The sequence below is a fragment of the Elephas maximus genome, chromosome 9, assembly GCF_024166365.1.
Source record: "Elephas maximus indicus isolate mEleMax1 chromosome 9, mEleMax1 primary haplotype, whole genome shotgun sequence".
Classification (NCBI taxonomy): domain Eukaryota; kingdom Metazoa; phylum Chordata; class Mammalia; order Proboscidea; family Elephantidae; genus Elephas; species Elephas maximus.
Window position 1 is genome coordinate 80,065,150 of NC_064827.1, and position 16,732 is coordinate 80,081,881.

Genomic DNA, 16,732 nt, shown 5'->3' on the forward strand with positions numbered 1-16,732 from the left:
GAAAAGAACTGAACGTGCACCTCCATATGATGAGACCTGCAATAGCTCGAGTGTAAGGGGATGTTCTTGCTTCTAAAGGATAATGGGGTGGCGGGGGGTGGGGGTGGGAATCCTGTCATAGGATTCAGACCTTTATGGTTCTTAGAACTTGCAGTTTCCTGGTTCCTTTGCCTGGATCACTCCTCTGTACCACTGCCCCAGGTTGGGTAGGGTGTGGGCCCAACCCAAGTGCTGTTCACATAGTAGTCGTTCAATCCTGCTGTGGCCCAAGCTTCCTAAGACTCCAGTAAACCCCTAGAGAACACCACCACCGCCACTGTACAGATCAAAAGGTCCAGACTTGCCTGAGCTTTCTGGCAGCAGAGCCACCTTGGTGGAGTTCTCTTCCAGGCCTGCCTGGTCACAGCCCCTAGCCTAGGGGCCTCAGGAATGGTCAGGCCTAGAACTCCCCCCACCCTACTCCCCGCCCCAGGGCCACGGATAAGTGGCGTGCCCTTTCTGGTAATCATCTGAGAATGAGGACCCTGTTAGGCGCCACCTTCACGTAGCTGGGGAAAGATTCGCTGAGGCCATGGGGCACCTGGAAGGCCTCGAGTGCCCTGTACAGGTTAGCTCCACCTGATCAATGCCCTGGTCCAGCCAGCTCCTTCCTGCGCCTCCCAGGCTGCAGCCCTCTGTCCATCCTCGTTACCAGGTCATGGGCGCCTGGAGCAGTTTCCACTCCTGCCTCCCCCTTTCTCTGCCCAGGTTGTCTGGGTGGCTGTGGAGTGGGGCTGGGGCTTCTGTAATTCCACAAGCTCCCCAGGGAGCTTGGCTACAGGGTCTCCTAGGACCCTGGCCTGGAGACTGGCACAGCCTCAGGGAAATCCCCACTCTGCCATTTAGTGGCCAGATGACCTTAACCTCTCTGAGCCTGTTTCCTCATCTGAAAAATGGAGAAAACGACAAGACCCATCTTCATGTGGCTGTCTCAAAGGTCAGCCAGGCTGTGAAGCAGACTGTGTAACCTCTTACCTCTCACATTTATCATCTACTCACAAGGTTTTACAAGTCCTTTCCTTGAGGGCCAGAGTGTCTCCCTGAGGTGTGACTCACCTTTGTCACAAACACAGCCCCCTTGACTTTGGCAGGACATCCTGTCTCTGCCAGGAAATGGGGGTGAGGGTATAGGGTTCTGGTAAGGTGTTTGCCCAGATGGCAGCTGGGGCTGGAGTGAGGGTACCCACTCACCCACCATTCCTGTTGGCCTTAGTGGGGAGCCAGAGGATGAGCCCTTGGACCCCTGGGTGTCAGCTACACATTGCTTAGTCTGCCCATTCTGGGGCTATAGACCCCATAGTCCCCTTGGAGAAACTGTCCCCACCTAAAGTCCATTGGACTAGGGAAGGCCAAAGTCAGGGGTAGGTGGGAAGTTGGCTATGAAGAGCACCACTACCCTGGGTCTGGCACCTTCCCTGGCCCAGTGCCCTGTGGTTGGAGCTGGCCCTTGGCACCTTGACCTCAGCCACCTCCTCTTGGTTCCTCTGAGGAGCCTCTGGACCTACTGACTGCTTGGACATCAGCTCCAGACCCAGGGGAAGCAGGAAGTAGGCAAGGCCAGTTGTCTGCCCCCCAGCCCCACTTGTCCACTCAGTTGAATCATCTCTTCGCCAACAGATTTTCCCTTTATTAATTACCTCGTGTGTTAGTATTATACAGCAACCATGAATGTGGTCAGGGAATCAAGCTGAGTGGAAGTGAGAGGGCCAGGGCTTGTGAGCCATGCTATCAAAAATGAGCATGGCAGTCACATGGGAATGGTACACTGACACAGGAGGGAGGGAGGAGGCCTGGGCCTTACCTTCACCCTATCCCTACACCCTGGCTCTCAGGTGTTCAGCTCAGAAAGGCCCAGGTGGCCTAGGGCCCCTTGGCTCAAGGTAATCTGTCTCTAGGTTCTTTGGAGTTTGGGGATCAGGTTACAGAGCTCAGCCCAGCCATTGAGCTGGCAAGGAAAGGGACTTTTTCTTAGTCTCACGCTCTGACACAGGCCAGGCTGGGCTAATTCCCTTTCCTGGAAGTGGGCTCAGTGGGTGATGTGCTGGGGGACCTGGGCCTTACAACCTGCTCAGCCTCTGAGCTCAGCCTCAGACTAGGGATGGTCACAGCAGGTGCTGAGATGACCCATGGAAGGCACCTGGCTTGGGCCTGCAGGTCCCACTAGGGAATGGCCCCCTTAGATCTGAGGAAGCCAGGGGAAGAGAGGAGGCCCCCAGCAAAGGAGTTCAGCCCTGGCTGTGGCATTGGCAGGTCTGAGCACGAGTGGCTCAGAGCTTGGCCCGGGGGTGGCTCTGCATCAGTGCACGCATGTCCAGGAGGGCCTTCTCCAGGTAGTGTGCCAGGCGAGCAGCGTTGGTCTCAGCACAGCTGTTGTAGGCTGACACAGAGAAGTTGATGTGCCCCTCCATGGGGTTATAGCAGACACCATATCCGTCTGGGACCACAGGCCCAAAGAGCATGACACAGTCTGTCTTGGCAGGGACCTGGGGGACAGCACAGGACTAAAGCTCTCATATTCTCCCCGCCAGCTCCCCAGCTTCCATTTCTGTGTCTCTAGGTCTTCATGCACCCTGTACTCTGCCTGACCTGCCCCTTCCTCTCCTCCAACAGATGGGGTCCTCCCTCTCATCCTTCAGGGTACACTTCTGTTGTCACCTCCTCTAGAGAGCCTTCCTTGATATCCCTCAGGGTGGCTTTAACTGCTCCCTCCCCAGGGCTCCCGGATCCCCCTGGTTCTCTGATCTCTCCCACCCCAGCACTTTCCAGAGACCATCATCATCTCATTCCCTTTGCATTTCCAGCTGGACCCCAGCACAGGCCGGCAGGGGCCAGGTGTTCATTTGTTCAGTCTGACAAGTGAATGAATGAGGCCAATTCTCCCATTGTGTGTCTGTGACCCTTTCTCAGCCTGTATGAGCAGGTGCTGAAGGGCCCTGGATCCAGCTCCTCCTTTAGAACTCAGCAGCTCCCTGAGTGAGTAGGGTCAGTGGATCCATGGTGGGCTATGTGGGCCACATCACTCCCGACTCCCAGGGGCCACACCAGTCTGGTCCAACCACATTCTGGACCTTGGCTCTGCTCAGTGCCGCCTTTGTTTAGCTCCAGCTCCCAGCAGGCTCTCTTTCATCCCACCCCAGGGACCAAGGGTAGGGGCAGGGCCCAGAGGGTATGGATCCCTGGATAGGCCCCAAGACAGTGGCCCACCTGGCTGGTGGAGAGGTTGAAGTGCATGGCAATGGCATAGGAGGTGTCCATGAAGATGTCAGGCATGCTCACCAGGTCCTCAATGGCCTGCAGCTTCAGGCCCAGCAGGTGCCGGTCGAAGGCCTCCCCATGGATGGCCTGTGGGAAGGGAGAGCCTTTAGGACGGGGGGCTGTGGGCCACAGGGTGTCCCTGCCTTCCTCAGAATCCTGTGGCAACACCACCCCTTCCATTCACTGGCCTTTTGGAACCATTAGACCAGGGTATTCTGCCAGGGGAGCCCTCACTTCACAGACAGGGAAACTGAGGACTAGGAAAGTGCAAAGACATGCCTAGAGAGACAGGATAGTGCAGGACTCAAGAGCCTGGGCTCTGGAGCTGGATGGCCTGGCCACATCCTAACTGTGGGACCATACGTAAGCAGGTCACTTATGTCTTGGAACTTCAGTGTCTTCATCTGTAAAGTGGAGACAGTCACTGAACTTGACTCACAGGGTAGTATTGACTCACAGGATAGTAGTGAGGTCTAAATGGATGTCTACATGTAACAAGTGGCCCTGGTGGTATAGTGGTTAAGAGCTTGGCTCCTAACCAAAAGGTCAGCAGTTCAAAACCACCAGCTGCTCTTTGGAAACCCTATGGGGCAGTTCTCTGTGTCCAACAGGGTCGCTATGAGTTGGAATTGACTTGACAGCAATGGTACGGTTGGGTTGGGACATGTAACAAGGCTGGCCAGAGCCTGGCACACAGTGGGTGCTCAGAGACCAAGCTAGGATCAGAACCCAGCCTGCCTCCTCCCTGACTAAAACTCAAGTTGTTGGAGGGCAGGAACCCTGCTGTCTGAGGGCATCAAAGAGGGAGTGTAACACAAGATCCAGGTGCCTGTGTAACCCAGAAACCCGCGACCAGGACAGTTACTGGGCCCAGCCTCAGTTTCTCCAACTTTAAAATGGGAGACTTGAATATTCAGCCTTGTTCAAGGTGCTTCAAGGCTCAGGAGAGTGGTGGTTCTAGCTAAGGGTTAGTGGCCACTTGCGGCAGAGAAGGACAGGCAGATAGACCATAGATGGGAGATGCCAAGAGATGAGCAAGTGGGACAGGTGGGCCTCACTCACCAGGTCAGTATAAGCTCGATGGGCCTGCACGGCCTTCCGCAGCAGCTCCACCTTCTGGTGATCCTAGTGAATGAATGAATAAATGAGTCAATCAATCAATGGTTCCTTTTCTTCTTTGGCTGGCAGGAAGCTCAGATATTCATGGCTCTATCTTCTGTTAGATTCCCTGTGCCCACCACAGGGCTGGAATACTGTAGCTACTCAATGAATGTGTGGTGACCAAGTGAACAGGATAGGGGACAGCTCCAGCCTAGCTCACCCACCCTCACCTTAGACCTCTTACTGTCACATTGGAGTCATCCATGGCCTTGACGAAGGCAAGTGAGTCCATGGAGGCTGAGCGGATGGTGTCTGTGCGGCCCAGGTGGAACATGCGCAGGGAGGCACTTTCATATGTGGCACACGCCTGCCCGTAGATCCTGGGTGAGAGATGGAGCTGAGCACACCCCTCCCAGGTTACCCTTCTGCTTCCCCCCCATCTCATCCTTCCTTCTCAGGTGAGTGGTGAGTGGGGAGCACCTGTAGTAGGCCAGCTGCAGGGCCATCTGGATGAAGGCGTCGGGGCTCATCTTCTCTGACTTGGGGAAGTCCTTTCCAAAATGGTGGAATAATACTATCATGATGTCTAGGTCCTGGATCATGCTGTGAAGGGGAGAAGCCCACGCGTTGGAGGAAGGAAAGGGTATGTCAGGCAAAGTACAGTGTGTGCAAAGGCAAAGAGACACAGAAATGCGGCCTGGTGTGCTGTGGGCTGGAGGGCAGTCGGTGGGGAAAGATGATGAGGGCCAGGCACCTGGCAGACCCTGCCAACCCCAGACCGTGCGTAAGAGTACAATCTCAGAACCAGAGCCACGTACAATGACAGACCTAGGGGCAGGAGCTGCTTGGGCTCTGGCCTACCCAGTGCAGCGGTGGTGGGGCAGGCACTTACATGCTAAGGTTCTGCTTGGCCTTCTCGATGTCACTCTTGATCTCTGGGGTGATGTTGAACCGCAGCTTCTTGGGCATGGGCAGGGGCACCATAGGAGACCTCACAAGCTCAGGCTTCTTCCTGCATAGGACAGGGCCTCAGGCTCATGCCAATGCCTCTGGAGCCTGGGCCCATCCCTAGGGTTGGAGTGGGGAGGACAGGTTCTCTGAAGCTGGAGGGGGTCAGCCCAGTCAGGTGGCTGCACTGAAGCCTGGAGAGGGGAAGAGACTCACCGAAGGTCACATAATCAAAAGTGGCAGAGCCAGGATTCAAACCCAGGTCTGACTCTAAAACCCATGCCCTCTGCAGGCTTCCTTTAAAGAAGAGATTTCTAGGCATAAGGGAGAATGATGTTCTCTCACAACCCATGTGTCACCTGTCACCAGGAACTGGGGAACTAGGAGGTGGAGGAACCTTACTCACGTGAACTCAATGACGTGGTCTACAAGAGCGACAATGGGGGGCCCCTCCGCAGCTGCATGCTCATATACAAGCCCACAGGAGCCATCTTCTGCCACTATGAACTGTGGAGGGAAATGGGACATACCTGTGAGCTCCAGGTCCCTGGAGGCTGGCTCCTGACCCAGCCACTCTCTGATTGGGTCCTGTAGAAAGGCCCCTTCTGACAGCATCCCAAGGGTTACGCTGACCTCCTACCATTATTCATAACAGCTAACATTCATTGGCACTCTGGGATGCCTGTCCCAGGCTTGTCCTAAGCACGTTCTATGGTCAGCATGCCTCATTAAGGTCCTGCAATTGCCCTACTGAGGAGTTGTACTACCATCCCATTTTACAGGTACACAGAGTGAAAGTCATGGCCAAGGCTACACAGCTCTACCTAGCCCAGAATTCCCGGCTTTCTACCCATGTGCTGAAGGGGCATGTTGGGGTGACAGTGGCTTCTGGGCCAGCACGCCAGGCCATGTAATGACAGGCTACTGCTCAGTATTTACAATGGCGTCCAGCCTGCTGGCTTCCCACCTGCTTTACAAGCTGGGAGGCCAGGGACGCTGGGCCAGGGGAGGGGCAGAAAGTCTCTAGGGCCACAGTGGACATGTTTGGGTGTGTGTCTGGGGCGGGAATCAGCCCGTGTGGTCCTCAGACAAGGCCCACCTGCAGCGTCTTGTCGAACCAGCGGTTGCCACTGTTGAGCTTGCCACCACCACCATGCAGCATCTGGCCGGCCACATGGTTGCGGTATACATCTTCCGAGACCCGAGGCATGGGTGCGTCCAGGCACACGGTAAAGATACTCTTCTGGATGGACCGCACTGACTCTCGGTTCACCTTGTCTGCATGCAGCATGTGGGCGAGCAGGAGCGTCAGGGTCCTCCCTGCCCAGGCTTCTTTTGGCCTGTTGGTGCCCCTCTGGGAATGGGACACTTCCTGCTGCAGAGGCCTGGGCTTCTAGAACATTCCCCATGTACTGGGCATGGGGGTAAGGGACCCACACTCCTCAGAGCCCTGCAGGCTCAGCACTGCATAAGGAAGGGACCAACACCTGAACCCACTTTAGACACGATGCAACAGAAGCCCAAGGTCACACTGGGAGCCAGTGTGGCAGTCAGGGATCCAACAAAGGTAGTCTGATTTTGGGGACAATGCCCTGACAGATACAGGATTTGGAGGTTTAGGGTCTGAGGGGCAGAGGGAATGCAGAGGCAGAAGTGGGCTCCTCAGCCTAAGGATTTAGATTCTAATCCCAATTTGCAGTTTAATAGAGGGAAGCTAACTAACTAAGCTGAGCTTCGATTTCATCCTACATACAGTGCGGACAACAGCCCCCACTGGAGCAGAGAGGAGTGGGAAGAAGCATGGCTGCACAGGGCTGGTGTAGGGAGGAGGCCCAGATGAATGGGTCTCAGTATGGGGACCCCCTGGCTTCCCTGGTCCCCTGTTCTCAGGCAGAGGAGGCACCTTTGGTGAGCGTGTTGTATGCCTTGGCCCAGGAGTTCCGGTGGTTGGAAGTGAGGATGCCCACGGGTTCTTTGTTGGTCTGCAATGACGAATTCCATATTTTCTCCAGCTGTGTGAAGATCTGATCTGAGGTGAAGGGCGTCCCATCGCTGTGGTATACGTCCAGCTCAAAAAACTGTCCGAGGTGGAGAGAAGGGGACTGGGTGGGGAATCTCAGGCAGGCAGCAGTCACTTCCTCATATCAACCTCCTCCCGTCCTCTGAGGTCCCAGTCACTGCCACCCAGGGCCTAGGTCCTATGTATGGTGTGGACAACAGCCCCCATGGGAGTGGAGTGGGGAGAAGCATGGCTGCACAGGGTCGGTTTAGGAAGGAGGCCCAGATGAATGGGTCTCAGTATGGGGTCCTCCTGGCCAAGGGTGAAAGAGAGGGGAGGCCTTGGACTGCCCTGCCCAGGCTGGGCAGGCTCCCAGTTTCCTCCTGGCCTCTCTCGGGTCTGGGGTTACCTGGGCACCCAGTGGAGAGGCCCACACACCTGTTCCTGAGAGCACATGGGCATGCATGTTGGGGGAGTGGGATGGGGAGGCTGGCTTTTGTCTTTGCCCCTCTTCTCCCCCTGCATATGGTGGGGTCTGCAGCTGTGGGCAGCAGGTCCCCACCTGGTTGTTGTGCACCACGGTGATATGCATGGGCGGCTTCTTGGTCTCGCTGAAGTTGATGACTGAGTCCTGCTTGGGGCCTGGCATGCGGCAGGAGGACAGGATCTGATAGTACTGGCTCATGCACAGCGGCCTCCCGCCCAGGTACTCCACGGGCAGGGTCTCACTGTTGGGACAGAGGGACAGTGAGGAAGCCATTGGGCCAAGTTAATGGAGAGAAAGGACAGGACTGAGGGGCCTTGTAGGTACTGCTGGGGGTGGGCCAGGCCGAGTGGGGCTCCAGCAGTTAGCGCCAGGCCCCCTTGTGGCAGGGCTAGGGGGTGTCAGGAGCTGCATTCTCCCTGGACTGGCCCTGTTGTGAATCACCCTAGAAACTCCTGCCCCCTCTCTGGGCTTCAGTTTGCCATGGTGGCAATGAGGTTGGGAGTCAACCTCTGGGGCCCTTGTGGCTGGGATGCCACACTTCCAGGGGACTGTGTCACAAGGAGGCAGTCAGAGCAGCCAGAGCAGAGGGCATAGGTGTTCCAGTCTCCAGTGCTCTGTCTCCTCTACCCCAACAAAGGCTGAGCAAACAAGAGGTGAAGCTGACTGAACTCTGGGCCAACCTGGCACCCAGGCTACCTTGCTGGGACCAGGGCTTGGGGCTGAGGGGAAGTGGACCAAGCTAGAGTGGCTGTGGTAATTAGGCGTGGCGGGGTGGGGGGTAGGAGGCAGAGGACACCAGTGCTGGTCCAAGCATCTGCCTTGGAAGGGGGGCGGATGGAGCTGGGACTACTCACTTGTCAATCATGGCCTTGAAATCCAACACACCCTCGATGAGTTTAGCAGCAAACCTGGAGGGACCAATTAGAAAAGAGATTAGAAGCTGTGTGAATACACAGAGGGAGGGCCCTGGGTCAGGGGAGATGCCCAGTCCAGGCTTCACTCCCCTTGCTTGCAAACAGCCTGAAGGAGCTCAGCAGAAGGCCCTGCTGAGTCCCAGCTCACCCCCTGAGCCTATTTTCTGTAATATCTAGAGGGAGGGCTGCAAGGAGGGCTCAGGGAGATGCTGCTGGTCAAGCACGACTTCGGTGCTAATGAATGACAGCGTGATTACGGCTGGATTAGGGATCAGTACCAACTGATTCCACCTCCATAGGGCCTGAGGCCCTTGAGAGACAACCTGGAGTGTGGGAGTATGTGTGTCACCCTGCTCTGAAACATTAGTTATGGAGGGTCCTGGGCCTGTGGGGGCGTGTGTGTCAATCAGAGGACAGTGGCTTGAAATAAATGTCTTCTCTACTAGATCCGTTCCCCTTCTCTGGCTCCTTGTCCCCCTTCAAACTACCTCCTTCAACCTGGGCTTCCTCCCTGTACTGTCTGGACTTATGAAGAAGGGCTTTCTGTACTGTACCAATCACACCCTGATGCCTGGGGCCACCCCTGGCCCCCAACACAGGGACCACCAGCTAAAGTTCTTGGGCCTGAACCTACTGTCCCTTCCCCAGGGTGCCCTGGTCCCTTTAAGAGAAGCAGGTAGTGGCCCTGAGTGGCTGGTCCTTGGGAAGGAGATCCCTGTTACTGGTATTTTTATCTCTGGGAGAACTGGAACAGTGGCCAGGGCGGTGACGAGGCTGAAAGTGGAAATGGGGACTGTGTACAAAGGTTACCCCTGTGGTCAACCCAGGAGAGAGAGAAGAAAGGGTGATAACAAGACTGTGGTGGTGGTGGGGAGCCTTAGGTTTAGGGGAGGGAAGAAGACTCAGTCCATGGCCTGGTGGCTAAAAATTAGGAAGCTTTGGAGCTGGAGAAACCCTGATTCCTACCCCAGCTGGGTCAGTTCTGAACTGTGACCTTGGGCAGGTCCCTTTCTTGTCCTGAGCCTCACTTTCCCCATCTGTAAAATAAGGATGATGGCTCCCTACCTCAAAAAGGCTATTTGGGGGGATGAAAGCTCATGAACAGGGCTGCAGCCCATCTCTTCCCCTGGAGAAGGCAGCCCATCTCTTCCCCTGGAGAAGGTGGACTTTAGGGCCTTGGAAATGCCTGGAGCCCTGCCCCCTGCCTGCCTGCCTCCCCTCAACCTGTCCCCAGCCTCAGCCACTCACCGGAGCTGACCCTGCAGATCCACAAAGTCCTGTTTGGGCAGCACCAGGCCGGGACTGGAGCAGATGACCACAGGCTGACGGTACTGAAGGTAGGCCGTCTTGAGCCACCACTCGGACAGCTGAGGGGAAGGAGCAGAGCCCATCAGGACAGATAGGAAGGGACCTGGTGCCCTGTCCCTAAGGGCCAGGGGAACCTGGCTGGGCCCCAGTGCCTTCTGCTCCTTCTGCCAACCTCTAGGTTGGACATTGTTTTTTTCCATTTGATTTTTTTTTTTATTGTGGTGAAAATATATACAACAAAACATCCACCCACTTCTAGGTGCCCAATTCAGTAACGCTGACTACACTCTTCAGGTCCCACGGTCCTTATCCCTAACTTTCTCCTTATTATTCCACTGACACTAATATAAACTCAGCTCCCCACAAGCAAAAACCCTCCCTTTCCCTCTCCTCCACCCACTCCCAACCCCTGGTAACCACTAGTAATTCTTAGTTTCTATATAAAGTGAAACCTGTGAGGACCGGACCGTGACGGGACTGCCTTGTTTTTCTGGGTCTCACAAGTTTTCTGCTTTTGACAAGGTACAGTCTTACTACTTTTCTACTGCTCTCTATTAGTGGAAAATAGTTGAGTTTTCCTCCTCTGACAGGTTTCCGCCTTACACAGGTTCCAGCTTTCGCAGGTTTCACTGTATTTCCTTATTTCCTATAAGTGAGGTTGTACAGTATTTGTTATTGTTGGGCATTCTCAGTGAATGGGGTCAATGCTCAGATCCAGAACACACCTTCCACCTTAAACCCACCAGCAGCAAGCCCATCACCTTCCCCTTAGCCTGAGCCAATCAGGATTGGCAAGAGAAATCAGACAACACTGCCAATAAAAAGGTAGGAGAGAAAAAAGGCTGCAAGGAAACCTAGGGTGGGGGAAAGGTGGCAAGAATGTAAATGATTGTTTTTTTTATTTTACAAATTTCCTGTTAATGATTATAATACTATTATAAATAAAAATGTATGCTTGAGAAGAAAGAAAAAAGGCAAAGATATAAAAAGAAAGTCAAATGAATGTGTTTTTGACCATCCCCAGCTGGGAGTTCTCCAAGGAGGCAGGAGTCCAGGGTTTCAAGCATCCCACAGGGTCCTGGTCCTTCTCTGTGACTTCTATTTTCTTGGTATCTGATGGGGAAGTAGACACCCACCTTTGATCTTAAGTATGGTCTCAAGGTCTGGATGATCTGAGGGGGAAGCTCATGACAAAGGTAAATCATCACCCTGGTGACAAGATGTGGATGACACATCCTGTGTCTCCACCCTGATGTCTGTCCTCTGTCCTAGGGCAATGCTGTTTAAATGGGGCAAACAATGCCCTTCTGGGGACCTCCCACGGGCATACTGTTACAGGCTTCTTTCTCGGGCTGTACACGACCCCCACTCCCAGGTGACTGCCACCGACGAGCCTTACGTGCTGACCACAACACCCCCTGCTCCCCACAAAGCACAGTCCCAACACTCCTCTCTCTTGTAGGTCCCTTGACCCCTGGGGACCTGGGGCCCCACTGTGCTTTCTCACCCCATCTCGAACAGTAAGACTGTGGGATTAGCCTCTTCACCACACAGATTTCCTTTGGAGAACTGCTCACCTGTGGGACCAGGCCACTAGCCTTGAGCCCTTGGCAAGGAGCGAGGGGAGCGACTTGCCCCAGGCTGTACAGCAGGCCAGCAGGAGATTGCTATCTGCTCACTTGTGGTCTGCAAACTGGGTCCCTGAGTCTGTCAGACCCTCCATGTAGCTCAGGGTCTCCTTGAGAGCTGCTGTGTGGCTCTGGGCTTCTGGTCTACCTCTCTGGGCCTCAATTTCCTCATCTATAGATCAGGGACACTATGACAGTCTGGGTGTCATGCTGGGAGCTGGGTGGGCCAGGCCAGAGCCCTCTCCCCTTGGTGACAGAGCTGCTGCCCTTCAGCCAGGGGCCTCCACTCCACTGGTGGATCTTGTAGTCTTGGTCTGGAGCTTGGGAGACAAGGAGAGAGTCTGCAGGTAGCCATAATCCAGGGAGGGTGGGCATTCCCTCAGTGAGAACCATTGTGCCAGGTGCTGGCAGAGACCCTCAAGGGGCACCATGGGTGGAGAGGGGTTGCCTCCACCCCTTTAGCCAGAAGCTTCTGTTTGAAAAATAGGTTCGTTCCAAGCTAAACAAAGTTGGAAAACCACTGGATCCCAATCTCTCTAGGGTCCTTCCAAGGCCAGTGTCCTGATTCTGGAGTCCAAGGCTAACTGACTGCAATTCAGTAAATGCTACTTAAAAACCAATGACTTCTACATCCTATATGCCGCCCCCACCCCTCCACAGAGCTCTGGGGCCAGACTTCCACCTGCCCACCCCCCACATCTCCACTCGGAGGTTCCACAGGCACCTCCCACGAAGTTGATTTAGGTCAGGACTTCCCTCCCCACTTCTCCACCCCATCAGCAGGTGCCACTGGTGCTGCCTCCAAAACACACCTTGGTCCTAGTAACGTTCTACCTTCTCGCTGCCAGCTCTCTGAGTTCACACCGCTGGCATCTCCCTTGTGGTGACGGCACCAGTCACCGCATGGACTTCCCACCTACCAGCCAGGGCAATCCTTTTTTAACTTTATACTTAAGTATAAGATGCAGAGACAAAAGTACATGAAGCAGAAGTGAACATATTTTCACAAGCTGGGCATATCCACGTAACTAGATTGAGACACCAAACTAGGGCCATTATTTAACAACACAAACCCCTGCCTAAAACCATTGTGGATCCCCAACCCACCCAAGTCCAAGTCCTTTTACCTGGGCCTCTCCCTGCCCTTGCACTGCACTCCCGCCCTGCCAACCCTCTTTCTGGTCCGTAAACATGCCAGGCAGCTCCCCTCTTTGCCTGTGCTTCTCCCTCTCTCTGTCTCAGACCCTCAGGTCTCAGATCCAATGCCACATCCTCCTCATCCTCCCCGGACTGCTCAAAATAAAGAAGCTGCCATCCCTCACCCCCACATTCTTTCCCATTACCCTTTTTTATTTCTAAACAACTTCATGGACTGACGTGACCTCATCCATGTACTTGTGTCCTGTTTATTACCTCTCCCCCTCTACTTGAATATACGCTCCAAGATGTATGCTCACCCAGCACCCTGCCTGGGGCCAGGGACAGTCCTTAAGAAACTCCATGGATGAACACCATAGCAGCCTGGGATTTGAACGTTCTGTGTGTGCAGCCAACAACAGCCTCAGGGAGGGCCCGTCTGCACCCCCACGCCATGAGAGGTGAGGGGACCAGCGTGCCCCCTGATGTCGCACTCACCCAGTTCTCTGTCTTCTTGGCCCTGCGCTCCAGACCCTTCTGCAGGCGGGCCCCAACACCCCCTGGGGTCCGAAACTCATCCACCAGCTGCTTGGTTTGAGTCCACTCCTCCTCGCTCACAATGGGCTGTAGTGCCTTGAGGTAATGGTCCAGGGACTGCTGGAGTGAAGGCACGGGCAGCCGGGGCAGCGCATCCTGGTGGGCCTTGAAGCGGCCGGAAACCCTCGTCAGGGAGGTGGGCTTGAGGAAGCCTAAGGGCTTCACCTGCAGGCAGCAGAACATCTTGCTTATTCTCTCACCAGCTCTGGGCAGGAGGTCCTGACAACCCCAGAGCCACAGTCCTAAGCACTTAGGTGCTCATCCCCAGGGTCAGAGACAGCCTCTTGGGCGGTGCAGTACCTGCCCTGACTTCCCCGCCCTCGAGCTGTGGGTGTCCCCACCTGCCTAGAGATGCAGGTCGGGAGAGGGGAAGGCACGATGTAACTCTTGATCTTGGCAGGGCTCAGCGGTACCTGAGTTAGAAGGGATGGCACCTGTCGGAGGTAGTGGTGATGAGGGGGACCTCCCACTGCCTCAATGCACAGGGCCCTGCCCTTCTCACCCTGGGAGGAGGAGACAGCCAGCAGTGAGGCGACTGCTCCTTTTGGAGGTCTCCACCTCCTTTTCTCCCACCCCTTCCGGGTTGAGAAATACGAGAGAAGGAGAGAAAATCAGAGATAGCCAGAGGATTATAACACCTTTGAGTGAGGCAAGGCCTCGGAGCTTTCCTACCCGGCAGTGGGGGGAGGGGAGGTGTAGGGGCAGAGTTGGGGCAAGAGAGAGCTGAGCAGCCTGGCATGGAGGGCGAGAGGCAGCAGAGAGAGAGTCCAAGAGACTCTGGAGGCCAGTGGAAAGAGAGACAGGAGGATCTGAGGCAGCGGGCAGGCAAGCTGCAAAGGCTCCGTTCCATACCTTCTCTCCCCGCTGCCCGTCCTCCATGGCAGGACTGAGGTTCTCAGCCCTGTCTGTCTGCCTTGGGCTGGATCTCTAAGCCTAACTGTGCTACCAAGTGGGCGAGCAGAACCTAGCAAGAGGCAGCCACCTGCCAGGGCTGGAAAGAGAAGACAAGAGCCAAGATTCAGGGGGGAGGCAGAAGAGGTGACGGTGGTGGCATCCGAGGATGTGGCAGGGCAAGCTGCGGATCCTCTAGAAGCTGCTCCACCTCCCTCGCTTCCAGAAGGAGAGGAATGGGGAGCAGGTGAGGGGACCAGAGGTGGGTATTGGAGTAGGAGGAAACCTGGACAATGTTCTCATTTTCTTTTCTGCATGGGCTCAGCACCAGGAAGGCAGGCGAAAAGGTATTAAAAAATCCACCTGTCAAGATCTGTTTGATGGGGTAAAACTTGGCTGGAGGGCAGAAACTACCTGGCTGCTGTGGTTACACTGCAGCCCTGCAATTGGTCCTGAAATCCGAGTTGGTACAAAGGAGCAGACTCAGGGAGGGCCAGAAGTGGGCGGTGGCTGCCAAGAGCTCTGCCCACTCCCTACTTTCCACCAGGACTGTAAGGGCACTTCTGCGGGGTCTGGTTTTTCTCGAGCACATGAAGCTAGGGGTTCAGAGTGGAGGACTTTTGGCATTAACTATAAACCAAAAGGATGCTGGCTTTGGAAATGAACTAGTTGAGTAACCAAGTCCCTCCTTGCCTCAGTTTCCCCAGCAGGGAAGTGATCAGACTAGCTGGGTGGTCCTGGGGGATGACCTAGAGGTTGTGAGTGGAAGGTGGACCACGCAGATGGCAGTGGCAAGGATGAGGAGGAGGCTCAGGATCCTGGAAGACCCAGAAGAGCCTCTAAGTCTGAGCCTCTCAGCCAGCAGGTACCCTCAGGCCTCTGGGCCTTGTAATGTCTGTTTAAACACCCTTTCTTGGCACAGGCAAGGGGAGATACAAGCAGAGATATGCCTGGATCAGAGAGAGGAGAGGAGTCCAAATCAGGAAGGCAGTAACATTTGATCCAGGTTACTCTCTGGGGAAGAGAGGGGGGCAGATGTGGACAGGTTGGGGGAGGGACTGATAGTGAGAAGGGCATGGGGCTGCCACCTGCTGCCACCTGCCAGTTCTGAGGACTTTCTCAGCAGTGAAGCTTGATGCCTCCAGAAGAGTTTCTCTGGTCACACATCTCCCCAGGGGCCATTTGATAAACCCATGAAGGGTGATCAACTGGATAGGGTCGGAGGAGTGGCTCTGGTCTGGGCAAAGACAGTTCAGCCTGAGCGTGGGGATGGGTCCGTGAGCCTGAGAATAACTAAGGGTGCTTGCTGGGCTTGACGCTCCTGATCTCTCTCCCCGCTTGGCACCGGGTCTAAGGGTGGAGGTGCTGACTGAAGCCAGGACCCCACTGTCTTTTCCGGTCGTTGGAAGTTAGAGCCACAGGGCATGGGTTCGACCCCACCTCTGATCTTGCGCCTCAGTCTCCTTCTCTGCCAAATGGGGGAAACCCACCCGCTGACCCCACCCCACCAGTGGAATGCCGGTGGGACGGCTGCCGCTGGGTGTCACCCGGCAGCGTCGCCTAGGCGGCCCGTTTCCCCATTCGGGCGCAGCTGCGTGGCCTGGGCGGGATGAGGGGGCCGCGGGCCGGGCTCCTGGCCGTACTTACCAGGGTCCTGGCAGCGAAGGCCAACATCCCGCTGCCTGCCCGAGGACAGGCAGGTTGCACCGCCCCCTGATCTGGTCAAAGTCCGCGCTGCAGCCGCTGTTGTGAGGGGGGGTTCCCGCTAGGGCCGCCGGGCCAAGGTCGCCGAGTCACTGCCGCCAGCCGGTAGAGGCGGCCCCGCGCCCAGCTGACGAGCCGTGCGGGCGGGCACGCGGCCCGCGGGAGGGAGGACTCGCGGCGGAGCCTCTCGTCTGCTGTGGACCGGGGAGGCTAGACGCGAGCCCGGGGGCGGGGCCTCAGCTCGGGGCGGGGCCGGCCCCGGGGGCGAGGCCAAGGGGGCAGTCAGCAGCTGCGAAATCGCTCCAAGCCCTGGAAACCGGCCAGAGGGGCGGGCAAGGTGGAGGCCAGTGTCCAGCTTTCTCTCCCCCACCTCCAAATGCCGTCTGCGCTCTTCTAGACTAAGCTGCTGGAGGCAGTGGTGTGCTCCCCTCCCAGTCCGTTTGGTGTCCTTGAACGTTACTGTCATAATAGCAGGAAAATACAAACCATGCTGACAGGGGAATGTCCTCTAATAATCCTCGGGATAGAGTTAGTGTCACGCACAAAGATGACAGGTGGGGCCTGCCCCGCAGAAACGTGGCTGCCGTACCAACTACCCTTGACAGCCCCTCAAAAGTATGGTTGCCACCGCTCCGCTTTAGCCGGCGGGCGGTTAGCTGGTAGGGCGGCGAGCCAGCCGTTGGTGCGCATGCTCCCGAGTGCCCCGCACTAACATGGCTGCCGT

General features: G+C 55.9%; 1 protein-coding gene across 4 annotated transcripts; it reads right to left on the reverse strand.

The window, feature by feature from the left end:
- Positions 1–106: 106 nt before the first annotated feature.
- On the reverse strand, positions 107–16,623 carry CRAT (carnitine O-acetyltransferase). Of its 4 annotated transcripts, XM_049895699.1 has the most exons (16): positions 15,952–16,604; positions 14,266–14,404; positions 13,755–13,826; positions 13,315–13,578; positions 9,992–10,110; positions 8,684–8,737; positions 7,905–8,070; positions 7,247–7,421; positions 6,443–6,621; positions 5,750–5,850; positions 5,288–5,407; positions 4,876–4,998; positions 4,640–4,775; positions 4,357–4,419; positions 3,244–3,381; positions 107–2,522 (listed from the first exon to the last, which is right to left on the reverse strand). In XM_049895699.1, the coding sequence occupies exons 2-16, from the start codon at positions 14,290–14,292 to the stop codon at positions 2,307–2,309; spliced, it is 1,953 nt and encodes a 650-aa protein (XP_049751656.1). In that variant the 5' UTR covers positions 14,293–14,404; positions 15,952–16,604; the 3' UTR covers positions 107–2,306. The 4 variants fall into 4 exon arrangements, with proteins under 4 accessions (XP_049751656.1, XP_049751658.1, XP_049751657.1 ...); XM_049895701.1 differs by lacking the exon at positions 13,755–13,826 and having other exon boundaries at positions 108–2,522; positions 15,952–16,600; XM_049895702.1 differs by lacking the exon at positions 107–2,522 and having other exon boundaries at positions 3,250–3,381; positions 4,626–4,775; positions 15,952–16,623.
- Positions 16,624–16,732: the final 109 nt, after the last annotated feature.

Coding starts and splice junctions, on each gene's coding strand:
- CRAT (XM_049895699.1), bottom strand. CDS start 14,292: ATGGAGGACGGGCAGCGGGGAGAGAAG. Junction 7,422..7,904: donor CCGTGGTGCACAACAACCAG/GTGGGGACCTGC, acceptor CACCTCGGACAG/TTTTTTGAGCTGGACGTATA. Junction 6,622..7,246: donor ATACAACACGCTCACCAAAG/GTGCCTCCTCTG, acceptor TGCTGCATGCAG/ACAAGGTGAACCGAGAGTCA.